This window comes from Chrysoperla carnea, chromosome 2, assembly GCF_905475395.1.
Source record: "Chrysoperla carnea chromosome 2, inChrCarn1.1, whole genome shotgun sequence".
Classification (NCBI taxonomy): Eukaryota; Metazoa; Arthropoda; class Insecta; order Neuroptera; family Chrysopidae; genus Chrysoperla; species Chrysoperla carnea.
The window spans coordinates 5,739,566-5,758,237 of NC_058338.1; the positions used below are offsets into that span (position 1 = coordinate 5,739,566).

An 18,672-nucleotide genomic window follows, 5' to 3' on the forward strand; every position below is an offset into this window, starting at 1 on the left:
GAAACAAAAATTCACCCTCCTAGAGATTCATTTCCTTAAAATAGCATCTCTTACCCGAAGATGTCTTCAGGTCAGAGATGTCATTTGTATAATCAAGCCTTCGGATGATAGGTTGTTCTCAATTAGGACACAGAAGACCTCTTGATCTGGATGCTAGGTACTCATTTCCTGTACCCTTCTTCTGTTTTACTATGATTATTAATACTTAAATTTTTACAGGATTCCAATGTCGATGCGGCGGTTTATATTGTGCAGTACATCGATACAGTGACAAACACGATTGTTCATTTAATTATCGAGAGATGGGTGCACAAGAAATTCGACGTAATAATCCTGTTGTTGTGGGTGAGAAAATTCAAAAGATATGAAGTAGTAATTGTAGTAATATGATCGCCAGCCACTTGCATTATTATCTAAACTATCATCATCAGAAACAACAATTTCAACTTGAACGTAATCTTATTCAAATCAAATCAACCCAGCACAATTTTAATAATACAATTTTGTACTACGGCAGCTGACTGGACACACAACAATAAACAATTTTTAATTTTTTGTTTTGAAAAATTATACAGTGCCATTTTTGAAAGTGACGTGTCTCTGGCGAAATATAAAAAAAAATATTAATATTTGTTTAAAAAAAATGATTATTATATATGAGCTAAAAAATAATTGAATATAGACTCAACAATTTTATTAATATTTAATAATAATAATTATTAATTATATATAAATATATTAATTAATATTTTTTAAATAATTCATTTAACTTATATTAATTAATATATATGTATATATTACACATATATATAAAAAATATATGAATATATATATATATAAAAAGAAAACCTTCCTCTTTTCAGTCCTTACAATGAAAGTGGCTTTTATTTCTTAGTTTAGCAAATTATTTGATTAATTAATTAATTAAAAAAAAAAACAAAAAACCAATTTAAAATAATAAAAAAGTTGTTCGTTTTTTTTGTTGTTGTTGTCGCGTGGATGTGCATGATTTATTATATTATTTTTATTTTTATTATATTCAATTAATTAATTATAACTACTCTTATAACTACATAGTTAATAATTAAGTATATAGTTTATTATTGAGTAGTAGTTTGGTGTGCTACCTTATTCAAAATAAATGATTCTCTACTTCGTCAACCACAAAGACAAACACAAATCCAGACCAGAATGTTTATCAATCGATCTATGTGCAAATGTCTGCAACAAAACACTCATCCCACTTCTCATGTCAGAAGAATATACATACTTGGTAAGTTCGAGTTAATTCATTTCAATATATATTCAAAAACACGTTAATTTCTATGAATCGATTGAGAAAATACCGAAATTTTAATTTACTTGATAATTTTTTTAGAAAAGTTAAGTTTTCTCATGAAATTCTCAAAATGTGCGAAATGAAGGAATAGACCTTTTTCACATTTTTTTTTCTTTTAAATAAAAGTAAATGTCTTGATGAATGGGAAATTCTTAGAAGTGAACACAACTATGTTTTGTAACGAACTATATTTTATTCTGTTGGTACATACATATCTATATAAGAACATTCTATCTTACAAAATTACGTCATATGTATTACCATACTATTGATAATAGAACCAATAAGTAATAATAGATGGCATCACATGTATTATATTTTGTTACTTATTTCAACATTCCCACTTAACAAAATAAAACTATTATTAATTATCTGCAAAAACTTTGCATTGACTTTTTGGTTCTATTTACTTAAACCTAACATTTCAATAAATTTATAGTGCTTGACTGCACTTAATCCTTTTGTAAATAAATCAGCTGGCATTTCTGACGTTGGCAAATATTCCAAACGAATAATATTATTATTTATATGTTGTCTAAAAAAATGAAAACGAATATCAATGTGTTTTGATCTTTTATGTAAACAGCTATTATTTGCCAATTTCTGTGCTGACTGATTATCATTAAAAATAGTTATTACATAATATTCTTTAGTTATTTCATATTGTAAATTTCTTAAATATATGGCCTCTTTACAACTATCAGCTATACTCATGTATTCTGCCTCTGTGCTTGATAAAGCGACAGTAACCTGCTTCCTAGTTTCCCATGATACAGCTCCTCCACATAAGGTAAAGAAAAAACCTGTATATGAACGTCTATCTAATACATTGCTAGCCCAATCGGCATCAACATAGGCTTGTATTTTAGAATTACCATTAGCAGTATATCTGAGGCAGAAACTTTTAGTTGAATTTAAATATTTTAAAATTCTTTTAGCATAAGCCCAATGTTCATTACTGTAACAATTGTTAAATTGACTTAAATAATTAACCGCAAAAACTATATCTGGCCTGGTAAGTACTGCCAAATACATCAAACAACCAATCAACTGTTGATAAGGTAATTGAGTGTTACAGTGTTCACTTTTATTTAAATTCAACTTAGCTTCAATAGGTGTATGTGTAACTTTACAATTCTGAATATTGAATTTTTGTGACAATTTTTCAATATATTGTTCTTGATCCAAAGTTACACTACCATTTTCTTTATCTACATGAATTCTCATGCCTAAACATTGTTTAACACTACCTAAATCTTTTATTTTAAATATAGACGACAAATCTTTCTTAATTTTGTCAGTTTCTGATACATTATTTGAGAAAATTAAGAAATCGTCAACATATAGAGCAATAAATATTTTAATTGAATTATTTATTTTAATATATAAACATGGTTCAACTTGAGACCTTTTAAAACCTACTGATTCTAAAAAACTATCTACTCTTTGGTACCAGGCTCTTGAAGATTGCTTTAAACCATAGATGGCCTTTTTTAATTTAAGTACTTTATTATTATCATTACATTCAAAACCTATTGGCATTTTCATATAAACTGTTTCTTTTAAAAAGCCATTTAAGAAAGCAGTCTTCACGTCTAGATGAGTTACATCAAGATTCATCTGAGCCGCCAAAGCTAAAAATAATCTTAATGATGAATGTCTTAACACAGGTGAAAAAGTTTCATCAAAGTCAATACCTGGCTTTTGAAGAAAGCCTTTTGCAACTAACCTCGCACGATGTGTTATATTATTATCACTATCTATCTTGCGTTTGAACACCCATTTGCATGGCACAACTGTATTATTCACTGGTGAGTCCACAACTTCCCAGGCTTCATTTTCTTCAAATGAATTTAATTCATCGTTCATAGCCTGTATCCACTGAGCACTTTCTGGTCCATTTATAGCATCTTCAAGAGTTATATCACCACATTCAATTTCACTACTTGCACTAGTAAAACAGTATCGTTTCGGTTTTTTATGCACACGGCGTACTCTAGACACTATAGGAAGATTCACTTGTTGCTCTTGTTGTACTGGAAGATTCACTTGCTGCTCATGCTGTTCTGGAAGATTCTGTTGCTCTTGCTGCTCTGTAACTGTAGTAGAAGATTGAGATTCTGGTTTTACCTCCACCTTTGATGCATCATCGTGGTTTCCCACTGCTTCTGATATTTCTGTTTTCATAACAAAATCTTGCTGAGATTCGGTTATGTTTATAGGCATTTCTGTAGCTGTGGAACCATTCCCCTCCTCAATCACGACGATATCTCTACTAGTTGTTATAGAGTTATTGTTGGGATTGTATACTCTATAGCCTTTTACATTATCTGAATAGCCGACTAAGATACATTGGGTTGCTTTTTTATCCCACTTAAGTCTCTTCTCTTTCGGTATGTGGACCATTATTTTACTGCCGAATATGCGTAAATGACTAACATCTGGCTTATTTCCTGTCCACACTTCAAATGGTGTTCTATTGCCTAGACCTGATGCTATTGACCTGTTTCTTAAATACACTGCAGTATTCACTGCCTCTGCCCAAAAACGTTTGGTTAAACATGCATCGAACAATAGACATTTGGCCTTTTCTACGATTGTACGATTTAGCCGTTCACTCATTCCATTTTGTTCAGGAGTATATGGGTTTGTCTTTTGGTGCAATATTCCTGCTTCTTTTAAAAAATTGTCAAATTGCTTATTGCAAAATTCCGACCCATTATCAGTCCTAAAAATTTTTATTTTTTTACCTGTTTGATTCTCTGCCATATTTTTAAATGCTTTAAAATTATTTAGTACTTCATCTTTTGTTTTTAAAAAATAAACAAAGATCATTTTGCTTTTATCGTCCACAAACAATAGAAAATATTTAGATTTTCCAATTGATTCAGTTTCCATGGGACCACAAATATCTGCATGTACAGTCTGAAGAAACTCTTCACTTCTGTTACCAATATGTGTAAATGGTAATCTTGATTGTTTTCCTTCGCAACATACTACACAGTTTGTTTTGTTTACTTGGGATTTATCTGTATATGACATTCCTGTTACTGCACCATCTCTCATTTTTTCAAGATCGGTGCTATTTAAATGCGCAAATCTACGATGCCATATACGTCCGGATACTGGTGTAAACAAACAGTCTACTTGTTTTACATTTAACTTGTAAACACCATCCATACAGTCTGCTGTTGCGATCAGTTCGTTTCTTTGGTTATAAATCAGGCAACGATTGTCATTAAAAATTACCTTATTTCTCTTCTTAATAAGTTGACTCACTGAAAGTAAGTTTGTAGCAAGGTTTGGCACGTATAACACTTCTGTGACAGGTATATCATATTCTGTGTTGTTAACTATTGTTGTTATTTGTGTATCACCACAACAATTCACAGAAATCATTGATTTGTCAGCAATGACAATCTCGTCAACAAGTGGCTGATTTGACACATTTTTAAGCCATTGTTTTCTTGCTGTCATATGCATGCTGGCGCCTGAATCAATGTACCAATCTGTAGTTTTAAATTTACTGCTTAGAAAAATAGCGCTAAATGCATTTGATTGATTTTTCTTTTCTGTAAATTTACACTGATTTTTGTAATGCCCTTCCTTTTTACATCTATAGCATTTAATGTTTGATTTTGACGTTTCTGGCGTACTGACGTTAGCTATGTTTGCATTTCTATTCATTCGGTTTCCTTCATATTTCTTGGGCTGCCATTTTTTACCAGCAAATGCGCTCTGGGTACTTCCGCTGTTGATTTCATTTGAATCATCCATATCTATAAGCTTCGACTTGATTGAATCAGCCGTTATATCTATACCGGAATGTTCAATGGCCATGATCATCGGTGAGAATTTCTCGGGTAATCCTGCTAAAAGTAGCGACCCAACCCACTCTTCATTTATTGTGAAACCAGTATTATTCAATCGCTGGCTTGTTTCCACTATTGCGGTCACATATTGTGCCATGGACACGCAATTTTCACGTCGTATTGAAATCAGATTTCGCAATAATCCAATTCTTCTAGTAAAACCGTTATCATCAAACATTTTTCGTAGCTTCGCCCATAGTCCTGATGCCGTTGTTTCATTTTTAATATGCACGTATAAACCTGGTTCTATTGTAAGAATAATTTTTGCACGTGCTTTGGCATCGGTTGCCTCATCATTTTGTCTCAAACATTTTTCCATGCCTTCTAGAACGAGAAAGTTTTCAACTGCAAACGCCCATTCTTCATAATTTTCTCTTCCTTTGAGTTTCGTAATACTTGTTATCACGTTTCCCGACATGTTTTCACTTTGAAATTTTCCAACAAAATTTTAGCCAAAATTTTAACACAAATGGATTTATTTAGAAAATTTAAAATGAATTAACACTATTTAAAAATATTTTACTGGAAGATGTATGAAATATTTTAAGATTTCTTTTAATTATGAACATGTGGATTACTTTTTATATAACGCAGTACTTGAACACGTGAGGCCCATAACCTCTTAGAAGTGAACACAACTATGTTTTGTAACGAACTATATTTTATTCTGTTGGTACATACATATCTATATAAGAACATTCTATCTTACAAAATTACGTCATATGTATTACCATACTATTGATAATAGAACCAATAAGTAATAATAGATGGCATCACATGTATTATATTTTGTTACTTATTTCAACAGAAATACTTTTAGAAAGAGCCAAGTGTGTTAGGAAAAGTTGAAGAAGAAAAACTTCATGCACACGAATTTGTGTAAAATGCTTAAAAAATTTACGATTAATTTACGTAGGAAGTAGGCTTTTGTGTAATTGTACGGAATTTTAAAATAGTTATTATTAAAATATTTTTCGCGAAGTTTTCTAAAGACTGAAACAAAGAAAGGAATTTTTAAATTTGGTAGCGCTGGCCATTATTGTTTCAAGCGTTAATTAATTCGGAAAAACTGTTGGAGGGTTATGTATATAGAAAAAATTAATACTACACACGTACTGTCGATTTTGAAAATGCTTTTGAAGTAATAACACTCTTCGCTTCTAGTTCGATCATTTCCGGTATTTGAAGCGTAAAACGTATTTTAGAAATCACAGAAAGTAGTAATATAATAGTTACGATTTTTAGATACAGGGAGAATTTACTAAACAGGCTAGGAAACTGGACAAATTTGTTACCAGATTTTTAGCCTGTTATTTTTTTCGGAAAGCTTATGCTAACGGTTATGTTAAATGTATCATAGTTTTGATTCGAACGAATTAAAATTTTAAGATAAAAACGAGGTTCCAAATTTGCGATTTTTGAATAAGGCTCAATAAATAAAATGAAATGTATTTTTATGAAAAATGTGTTATCTCGAAATTATTAAGAAAAGGGATGAGCTGTGCAGGCCTAATAATACAAAGTCCATCCACTTTTAAAATTATATATATTTAAACAAAAATTTCGAAAAAAAACAATAGAACATCATCTTACAAAAAAGATTAATTTCAATGTTGTTTTTTTTTCTTTATTTACAATTTGTTAATTTTCTTTTCAATTTTTTTTTTTCTGTTAATTATTGTTCTCTTGGCCTATTTTTGATTATTTGTCATACAAAGAATATTTTAATTTCGCCAGAAATGAAAACAGTGATAGGTAATGCAAACCTGAGGCACGGAGATGCCGTCCAAATAACACATAGAATAACACAACCTGATTGTAAGATCAATCTGAAACACAAATATATACACGTTTTCATTCTCGACGCAATTATAAATGCTCTTTGGTCACGATTTTTTTTTGCTACTAAAATTTTGAATATAATTATCACAATGTTTTTTTTCCAAATATCTTACATCATGCGACAATCGAGTGACTATTCTTATAAATTACTAGATTTTGAAATCTGTAATTAATTGATTTAGATAGCAATTGAAAATTGATTAATAAATCGATTAAGATAGATGTAATTCTAGATAAAATAAGATTACCACGCGAAACTTATAAAAAAAAAATCACGTCAAGAAAGTTATTGTTAAGTGTTTACATTTACAGCCAGCTGGTACTGTGTACAAATTTAGGAAAATAAGGAAATTTCAATAATGAAAAACGATGTAAGATTGTGTACAAAAAAAATATTGATATAATTATTGAAGGTGTTTTTTTTTTATTTTTAAATACATACGAAAAATTTCTATAACGTGTTGTAAAAATTGTACGGAAAATACACTTTTAGAAAATCGACAAGATATCTTAATGATCGTTTTGTTTCCATACGAAAGGAAACTCGAAAAATTAATACATTTCTTGAAATTTTTCGTATATATTTAAAAGAACATCTTATAAATGATTTTTCTGTCTATTCAGAGATCTGAAACTTACTGAAATTTAGTTGCCACCGAATTTTGTGTAACTCTTAAAAAAAAAAATATGAGAAACTGGGATAAGGCAATATACAAAAAAAATTTTATTCGTTTAATAAAAATTAATTTTCATAAAATAAATTTTTTTTAGTCCAATTTTACCGCCCTTACAACAACCATATTCACCAAATCTCTCTGTGATTTAAAAACAAAAAATTTTATGCTCAGAAAGTAATTGTAAGTTTTATGTTTATCAGCTGAGAATTATCAGAAGGTATTACATATAAATGCGTTATAAGCATAAGAGCCTGAAGCCGTTGAAGATTCTTATTCAAATTCCAGAATAACCTTTTCCCTCATCTTCATGGGCACTCTAGAGTAAAAAGAAAACCTTGTTTTTCTGAATTTATTGGAATCAAACTGAATAACTACAAAAAACTACTACAATACTTATAATTTAAAAATTTATACCGCTATTTCTCGGGGTTAATAAGTGTTTTTTTTTTTCATTTTGTATAATAATGTCCAAGCATAGATGTCTATACTAAACCTAGATGCCTGCCATTAAATGGCTAATTTAATTATTTGAAAATAATTTCATCTTTTGTAGGTACAAGAAGAGATTTTAAGATCTAGGTTTATTGCAAAACACAGTATAGAGAAATAAACAGTAAAATGAACTTAAAAATATTTTCTTTTCCGCCATTTTGTGTGGTGCTTTTAAGTCATTTATGTATATAAGATGGAAAGAGAAGCAAATAATTTATAAATCTTTCTCTATGCTTGTATATAGAAAAAAAACCGCACTGAACAAGTTCAATTACCGTTTTTCGCCTTTCTATGCTGTGGTATAGACATTTGTGTGTCCAAGGGTGAGCGAGCGAGCGAGCGAGAAAGAGAAGTTATAGAGGTGATTTTATCACGTTTGAAAATTTGCACAAATTAATAACAAAAAAAAGCCTTCAAAGAATTTGTGTTAAATTTTTTTCGGTAGTATGTATATATTAAATTAATAATTAAAAAAAACTATTCATATTGCTTCTATATTTGTTATTATTATATTGTCAGTAGAAGGAACAAAAAAAATGGTTCAATGGTGTACTAATAAATTGGATGTCATACTAACGCGTGCTCATAGTAAATCAAGAGTAATAAAACTGGAATAAAACAAAACAGTATGGGATATCATGATTTTATTTAAATTTTATACAATGGATCATGAAATTTTTTTTATAGGCAATGTCGCGACTGATATATCGACGCCCAGCCTGAATCGTTAATGATAGAAGTTTGGAATTTCGAGAAGATATTGATTGTATACTGTAGGTGCCATATAAGAAAGGATTTTTCGAAATTCATCCTTCATCCTAAAAGGGTGAAACAGGGGATGAAAGTTTGTATGAAAATATATATAATGAAATTACTTAACCGATTTTAAAAGTTCTTTCATCTATAGAATGCTACATTATCAGCAAATAAAATGGGCTGTATTTTATTTTCAAAAATTAAGGATCCACAACAAAAGTAAAAATCCATTAAAAATTGAAACCGTCATTTTTGAGTTCACTACTTAACCGATTTTAAAAATTCTTTCATCTATAGAATGCTTTTTTTTCCGCAATCATGGCGCTTATTGCTTACAACATGAATTCCATCATACCTGGCAGATTTCATCAAAATAACAGACGACCTGGATATTTTGCGACCACTTCTTCATAATGATTTCTCATATCATTTTGTTTTATTGCAAATTATAAATGTATAAACCCCAAATTCATCACTCTATACTTTTTCTAAACTATAATAATCATTCCAATAAAATTTAATCAAGCGCAGAAGAAGGATAGCGCGTATAAATGATTCCTACCGTCATCGAGTAAGTTCTATTTGAATGTGTGTTTGTATGACATAAAATTTATTATAGATCCAGAATCCTTAATATATAAACTTTTACTACGTGACGCGTCATCAGTTTAAAATAACCAAGGACTGATTTTATTAGATATCTAAAATACTAATCCATCAAACGTTGATACTTATCGCGTAGTACCTAGTTGAGAAATACAATTGTCCATAATGCATCGAAAGTATTTTAAATTAAAAAAAGAATTAAAAAACTTAATAAAAAAAAAAAGATTTTAGTAATAATGAAAAAAACAGCAAATAAAATTTAAAAAAATAAATTGTATATTTGTCATTTATCAACAGTGCTACCCAACAAACAATAAAAAGAGTTTTTATTTAAATAAAATAGTAATTTTGAAAATATGCTTTAAATATGATTGTTAAGACGTTTTTACTTTATTTTCCTTTTTCTTTTGTTCATTTCTTTTTTTCTATTTTAATTAATTTTAGAAAAAAAAAAACCAAAATCGATGAGGAAAATCAAAGCTTAGTATATTTTATCAAGTATCAAATGTTTTTGGAAAATGCAAAACAAAAAATGTGTATTGAAAATCAAACAATAATAAACTCATATCCAAAAAAAAAAAAAATATATATAAATAAAAATTGGTTATGAAATATTTTAAGATAATCTTATTTATTTCGAAGATCCTGACCATGCTTTTTGTTTCTCCTAACCTTTGACGTTACATGTGTATAAAAACTTTTAAATGGTACTCGCGAAAGCAGCCGTCGAATTTTTTCATGCAACTTGTTTTACAGTAACTTTATACATTACAGTCTGCATCAAATCCTGTATTTCAGATATTAGAGCAGACTAAGTTTATGATGTCCCAATGAATAATCTAAGTTTGTGACCACCAGCAACGAACGCAACTTTGTCAAAAATCGAAAAAAAAAAAACCGTGAAAGTTTCAGATTTTGGCGATTGTAACGCTAAAGAGGTAGTTTTTGAAGTAACTTTTTAAGATATTTTTAAAGTAGACTAAATAAGCTACAATAAGAGACTAGAAGATACTCGTCACCGAAGACCCAATAGTTTCGGAGAAAAAGCTGTTAAAAATACCTACAAACTACTAATACCTTGATATCCGTGTAATCCATAATAATCGGTGAATTTAATATCATATTAGTAATCATACTCCTAGAGCACAGTCTTTACAATAAATACTACTTTCTCTGTCAGTTGTTTGAATATTGTATTATTGTCTTTGTTAATATTTTCTGTGAAATAAAAATGTACATATTTGGTATACGTTGGGCCCTTCTAGTAAAATATATGATCTAAGGTCAACCAATCACGAAATGGACACCTTGTGGCTAAACCAAAGAGTTTATATACATAGAGTACTTGAGGGATCTGGTAGCCTGTAATTGGATGCTATATGATGAATGAGAGAGAAGACTCCCAGTGAGTTCCCCTGTTTATACAGAATTAATTACACAAAAAGTAACTATTGAGGCAGCTGTACATCCTTCGTATACGTTGAGCCTATCTAGTAAAATATATGGTCTAAGATTCATACTCAACTACGTAAACAAGATTTTGGTCGGTAAGGTAAGTCTCATTAACGTAATAGTTTTATATAGACTAAGTTTCGCCTACAGTGCTGTACAGTAAGAAACGTGCCAACGTCTGAGGTAATTGCTTCGGTCAGTAAGGGATATTTATAAAAAAAATTAATAAAAATAATACAGGGGCATTATCAAAAACACATACATTGAATGTCAAATTTTAAATCACAAAAAGTTTACATAAAACATCGTGATTTCACTGAACTTTTTCGCTTTTTGACTTAAAAAAAATACTTATCACGTATCACTTTACATTATTCTTACGAATCTACCCTGGTTGGACCTAAGCAATTACCTCAGATGTTGGTAAGCTTAAAATCGTTTGACACTCAGTCTATATAACTCTAACGTCTATGGTAGGTCTGCAATTTTGACATTAATGTGAAATAAGCCATTCTTCTTTTAACGTTATTTTTATTATTATGGAATGTAGAGACAATTATTAAAGTGGATGATACTTAAAAATATTATTTTATTGAGTATATTTTACGCGATATGTGACGTTTTTCTGTAAATGTACGACGAGCTATAGATAAAAACGCTTATTATTATCATAGATATGAACCAAAAAACAAAATAAGTTTATATTAAATGCACACAATATGTAGCTCTATTCACACCTATCGTTTAGTACCATACAGTCAAATGTTTTATAAATGAATACTAGTTACTAGTATCAAGTATAATCTACAATCCAGTATCTGAGTATCAGTATCAGTGTACGTAACTGTTCTACAAATTAACCCCACCCGAAAATTGACGGATGCAAAAGCAATCTTGTTATTATACCAAAAAGTTCCAACTTGTTACAAATATAATTTTAAATGGAAAGTGATTTAAGTTACATATCAGAAATAAAATATTTGTGATAATTAATTTTTGTTCAGTTTCCGTATATCGATTGTGCAACAAAATTGAGAAAATTCTATCAAACATTAGTTTTTCAGTGTTCAGTGCATATTATCTAGTCATAAAAAAAAGGTAAGCTGACGTTTACATGTATTACAGAGTACTTACGAGATATTAAAGGTTAAATTTTCATCTAAAAAAAAAATCCACCTGCTGAAATAGTTTCATAGAACTGTAAAAAAAATTAATTTATGATACATCAAATTTTATTTCATCTAATTTTAAACCAATTGTTGATTTCATATAGACGTAGGATGATTTAATCTATTCATAAATCTGTATTTTAATTTATTCATCTGATTAATTATTGAATATTTGCATAATTTTTCCATAGTTTTTTTTTTTACTTATTTTATAGACAAACTTTAAAAATTATGTAAATATTAAATAAATTTTTTTTCCAACAACGTAACTCAAACATGAATTAAAATAATTGTTCTCATGAAACGTTTCAATTGAGCATGTGGAATGTAGTTTAATATAATCAATTACATTGATTGATTTAAATTTGGTGATAATCAATTATAGAGCTTATTATTGAAGAGCTAGTTTCAAATAATTATTTTTCGTATAATTTAATAAAATAATTTCTTCTTGGATGATAAGTCCCGCCATTTTATAATAGTGCTAGAATTATTGTAATTTTTGAAAATAATTTAGTATAATTATTATAATTTTTCTGTAATCTCTTACCTCTAGTATGTTGAAGGTAGTTATTTTTATAAACAATCAAATGATACAAGATTTGAAAAACCTATGTATTTCGACACATGGGTGTCGATTGTAGAATGAACCAATGTTATTTAGAATCGAAAAATTCTGACTGATCTATTGTTTTAACGGCATTTAAATTTGTATGATATAAAAGTCGTCTATAAAAAAATAAATTGGACTTTCGAAATGATGTGTTCATGTTTTTGATTTAAGGTATTTCGATACCAAAACGTGAATGTTACAAAAAAACTAATGAATAATGAGTATTTAATACGCCGCCTTCTCTGCACGGCTTACGATAAATTAATTATTAAAAACAGACTTTTAGCCATAAATTAAAGATTTTCTGTAAAATTTCAAAATAGTAGGTAAATGCAATACAATTCATGGCCATCTTTTCTGATATACTCAATGAATTATGATTATTTTACACTTAAAAGAACTAAAAACTGTGAATATATTTTAGCTGTGTAAAACAATCCCTTCAAGTGTTATGTAAGGGGGATAAGTGAGATCAAGATAGGTAGAGGCTATAAAGCAGTGTGATTTTTACTTTTAAGCCCAGTATGAAGGTAGTTAGAAATAAATATCAGTTTAAACTCTCGCCATTTTCGAATAATATTATAATAACTATTACAATTTTTAAGTTATTGTTATTTGCATAAATAAATTATCTAATGTTTAACGTTTCAATGCCAAATTAATCAATTACCTAGGATGTTTGTTTTAATTATTTTAAATTATGTGTTATGTAAATATTTTGGCTTTGAATATTGAATGGCGTTAAAATTGCTATTAAAGGATTAATTATTATTTGCACATTTTTTGAAAGATATTGCCTAAGGCTATGCAGGACGACGAGTTACTTATAACCCTTAATATAATGAGAGAGCCTGGTCAAAAAAAAAATATATTCGTTAAATTTACTAAACATGATCTTTTGAAGATTGATTATAGTAGTTGTGTACACACACATACTGTGATGAGTCAAGCGAACGGTAGAACAAGGGTCAGATATATGCTATCGAAACGGTTATGATTTCCGTGGTATTTAAATAAATTTACTAAAGCTGAAAATTGTTAACACAGATTTTATATTGCATATAAGTAACAGTTATGACTGTCAGTCAGTTAAATGTTAGAACAGGACTGGTCAGTCAGATCCTATGTATAATTCACATTGTAATTTCCGAATGTTTCATTATGAGTATGATAACTTGAAAAATCAATAACAGATGTCGTTGACATCGGTTGACAAGTTTAATATGTCACAAAAATTGTTTTTATAAAATAGACAATCGACTCGAAAATTTTAAACCGAACCATAACTCGGCGCTTTAAACCGTTATAACATTGCCAAATCTATTATTTTCATTATGATACAGAAGATTTCTAGAGAATAATATGTCGATAATATAGGAATTATAACTACAATAACTAATCAAATGAATGGTCAAAATACTATTTATTTATTTTTTTTTGTAATAGAATTTTATGTATTATTAATTGTTATAAAATCAGTTTAATTTTTATGATAAATTATGGTAATGTGTATTAAATTTTGTACACTATTTAAAATTTTGAAAAAATAGATGGTTTGTTGACGACCCATACTACCTTGAGTAACCAAATGTCTTATTTGTTTGAAGTAATTGAATAAGCATATCACATTATTATTCTGCATGGGTCTATTAGTATGCCCGGCTTGTGTTCGTCTTTAGACCAATTCATTTTAATTTCTGTCAATAATGCAATGTGTTTGTAAATTGAATTTCAATTGATAAGAAATTTAAATTTTCACTTCAAAAAAAATAAATAAAAAGAAATTAATTACCATGAAAACTTTCACATATTGAATGATGATTACTTATTTATTACGTTTTTGTGTAATTAAATATAAAAATTATAACAATTGTAAAAAAAAAGAGATGCAACAACTAACATAGTCAATTATTTAAATACCCAAATATATATAGGGTCCTTTTTATACTATGCATATATGTAATATGCAAGGTATACTAAGTTTAGTCCCAAGTTTGTAACGCTTAAAAATATTGATGCTAGGCACAAAATTTTTGGTATAGGTGTTCTTCACAATAAAATTATAAAAAAAATTGACGTAATTTCAGAAACCTGTACCTCTGTGGAAAATGATCCGATCTTGATCATATACAGGTTATTCAAGTTTTTTGAAAATGTAGTTTAAAAGTTATTTTATTCCAAAAAGGCGGAAAAATTTTTTCCATTTATTTGAAAATTGAACGGCAAGTGCAATAATTATTTTGCATGAAAACCGATATTACTATTGATCTGATTTTTACACTAAAAAGGTGGCTATTGAACATTGCCGTCCGAGCTTTTTTAAGCGAGTTATTATTTGTATTACAATTGTTAGCTTCATTATAATTATGTACCTATATAATGTTATTCATTGTTATACGATCACGTGGTATTTATTAGTAATTGTGAAATCATTTCTATTTGATCAGTTGTACAGTTGAAAACAAACAAGGTGTCTTCCCTCAATTAAAATAAACTAACAAATTTTATTAATAAAAAATACTTTTTTAGGGACAAGCTTTCATTTTACCAAAAAGTAGAAAATAGTTTTTCTTATGGCATGGCTTAAGCATGATTTTGTCGATTTTTAACCCCTCTCTTAAATTTAGTCTGACATTTCACTGTGCCATCTATGAGCATCATTTTGAATCAGAAATTAAAAATTTCTGTAAAAATGGTAAACAAGATACTGCTATATACTCAATGAGTTATGACTATTTTACGTTTAACAAAAATTGAAAACTGTACATATATTTTACCTGTGTAAAACCATCTCTAACCCTATTTCGAATGAGAAGCTAGAGGGATGAGTGAGAGCAATAGAGGTGTTTCAATCGTCTTAAAGTGAGCAAACATAAATAAGTTATGAACAACACTTTTTTACATCCAGCATTATGAGTTATACCACTCCTTCTCCACCAGCCAGCTATTGTCTGTTAATCGTTACTTCTCAGTTTCTTTTTGGGTGGGACACTTTGTACTTATTAAGTATAAATTTAAATGCCCTAATTTTTTATTACCTGGTAATTATAATACGTATATTTTCTTATCTAGCTAGTGAAAAAATGTGTAATTGTTTAAGGCCAATTTTCGGTAAACATTCAAGGTCAATTTTTGTTTATAAATAAGACTTTTCAAAAAAATTTGTCACGGTAATTTTAATGCAATTTTATAGCCCGTAAGGCGATACGTATTTGATGATTAAAATATGTACAGTGAAACCTTTTTCACAATCCCAGGAAAATAGTGGCAGACACTGCAGACTGGCAGTATGATGGTAATTTGAATGAATCGTGGAGAAGTCCCGAAAACTGCTGTAAACAAACTGAAAAATATTTCTTCCACTATTTTTCCATGAAAGTAAATGTTGTAACAAGAAAATTGCACTTAGTATATTCGATTAGGATCCAATTTTTTTTCCGGTTTACTTCAACCCCATCCTCTATTTTTTTTCGGTTTATAAAAAACGAATGCTTTGACTGACAGTTTCTTCCAGGCGGTTAGGGTCCACTTTTTTCCCAGATTTCTATACCCCCTCTCTCTATCTTAAAAATGGCCGATCTGCCTTATATATGTCCTATGAGAGAAAATCATCGTGGTCAAAAAAGTTAAGGTTCATGGATTTGTGTACGTGTTATATCCTAGAAAATAACCCTGAAGAAAACTTAATGGAAAATTTTTAAAAAAATTGAGGTGCGATTTTATAAAATTACGTTTATTTTAAAATAAATTTTGTTATTTTTTTGCATATATATTTTTTTAATTAACTACTGCTTCTGGTGCTGTTGTTGTTATTGAGTGAGTGCTACTCTTACAGTCATGAATAAAATATGAAATTAAAAAATAAATAATAAATACCTCCATAAATTATGATTATAAATATTTATTAAATTTATTAATATATTGTGTATTGATGATTCTTCCATTTATTACTGGTCTGACATCATAATCCTTTTTTGACTTATTGTTAAATGTATTTCTTGTCAATACAGCAGCGTGTGTACTATTTCAAAAAGAGTTAGTTATGTACTTTCTTATTAACTTTTAGTTATAGCTAGGTATTTGTGTTTAGCTTTCTCAAATATCAACAAATGTTAGTTAAAAGTTAGCCAAGCCTATGTCATCGAAGCTACGTATTTAGAAATGTATCAATAATTTGATCCAAGAATACTTGAACGAGGGTATTCATTTTCGGTTGAAATTGTGTTTGATGAGACGAGATCCGGGGATAACTAAGATACTTTAACTTTTTTGACAAAATTAAGAGATCTGCCAATCTTGCTTTAATTCTACACTAAGAAAAAAAATTATAAAAATGACAATCTGATTTCGAAGTTGGCCGTTTCATATTGAAATAAAATAAAAATACTTTCAAACAATTTTCTAATGATTGGATCAAGTACCGCTAAATATTTGTATTTACAATAGAATGGGATTTAATTTAAAATATGAATTCATTGATACAAAATCACTGAAGTTAAATAAACAAAATTATTACTTCTATGAAAGAGATTGATTTTAAGTTTAAAGTCATGCATTTTATTGATGGAAAATAAAATTGTACTTAGTTGGAATATATAATCGTATAAATAAAGCGAATCGATGAATTAAAAGAAAATTTCTTTGCGTTTGATTTAAATAGAGAATTTGGTTATGATGATCGCATATCTATCATGTCTAGTCCATATGTGATTGAGCCAACTGCATGAAGATTGTTGTTACTAATTTACAGAAAGTTTGAAATAAATTTATTGATCATTTTTATAATATAAACCATATTTTTTGATATAGATGTAAGAAGCTATATCTCCGAAAATAATTCGAATTCTTCTTTCAATCGAACTTAGGCACAAAAAAAATTCGATTTTTTTAAATCTCTAGACCAGAATACTGCCTTATTAACATTGAACTTAAAATGTTCCTTCATAATTCCGTTATTATTGACTAGGTAGATTATCAGATGTATTTAACATTTCGTGCTTTTTCTTAACCTTCTAAAATCTGGGAGTTCACTGCACGAGTGCACCTAATGTACAGCCGCCAACCGATTGTAATAGTGATTTTATAGATTGTAATTTGTCAAATCATATAAGGGTTCCGTTTGTTTGTTTTTTTTGAGGTACAGAACCCTAAAAATATTCAGACAAAAATTAGAATAATTATTAAAGTTACTTAGGTAATAATTATTAATAATTGGATTATTCATAAATATAAATGAATTTGGAAGTTGGATATTGCACTTTTAATATTGCATAACTCAATCATATAATTTATGAATGAAAAAATAATATTAGGTTTCATATCTAAAGTTTTAATATAGGAATTTATACATAATTCTTGCAGCAAATTTGATAAAATATTTTCCAATACTGTTTTTCGTTGACATAATATTACGATACAAAAAAAGCAGACAGATGTTAGAAATATGAACGGATATTTGCAAAATTAAAAGAAAGCAATTGTTATTATTATTATTTTTTATTTAAACAAGAAAGAATGTATTTGTCACTGTGTAAATAGGAACTCCTAGTTTTTTTTTCAAACAACTAAAATTATTGACAAATATAATTATCGTACGTACCACTAACAGTTACCCACCCGTTTCGCTGGTAAACTTCATTAGAGGATGAATTTTAAAAAATTCCTTCTTAGTGTAAAATTTTATGCTTCTGTTTGTGTAAAATTTCATGCTTCTAGACCCAGCGGGATAGAAATCTTCAATAATTTCGTGTTTTCAAATTCTACGAATGTAATTACGCTTAAAAATATCGATGCTACGAAAAAAATTTTGGTATAGGTGTTCATAGAATCATCTAATTAGTCAATTTCCGGTTGT

At 28.7% G+C, this 18,672-nt stretch overlaps 2 protein-coding genes across 3 annotated transcripts in view; both read left to right on the forward strand.

The window, feature by feature from the left end:
- The window catches only part of LOC123293257 (AN1-type zinc finger protein 6), a 29,906-nt gene extending 29,250 nt beyond the window's left edge, over window positions 1-656 (forward strand). Inside the window, exon 5 of the mRNA XM_044874017.1 lies at window positions 220-656. Within this exon, the coding sequence (XP_044729952.1) occupies window positions 220-368 (149 nt within the window). The 3' untranslated portion in view covers window positions 369-656. The remainder of the gene's footprint in view (window positions 1-219) is intronic.
- An 11,205-nt stretch (window positions 657-11,861) lies between these two features.
- Window positions 11,862-18,672, forward strand: part of LOC123291607 (protein kinase C and casein kinase substrate in neurons protein 1) — a 28,110-nt gene continuing 21,299 nt past the window's right edge. For both annotated transcript variants that reach the window (XM_044871950.1, XM_044871951.1), the window contains exon 1: window positions 11,862-12,134. The gene's annotated coding sequence lies outside the window, so the exon portion shown is untranslated. The remainder of the gene's footprint in view (window positions 12,135-18,672) is intronic.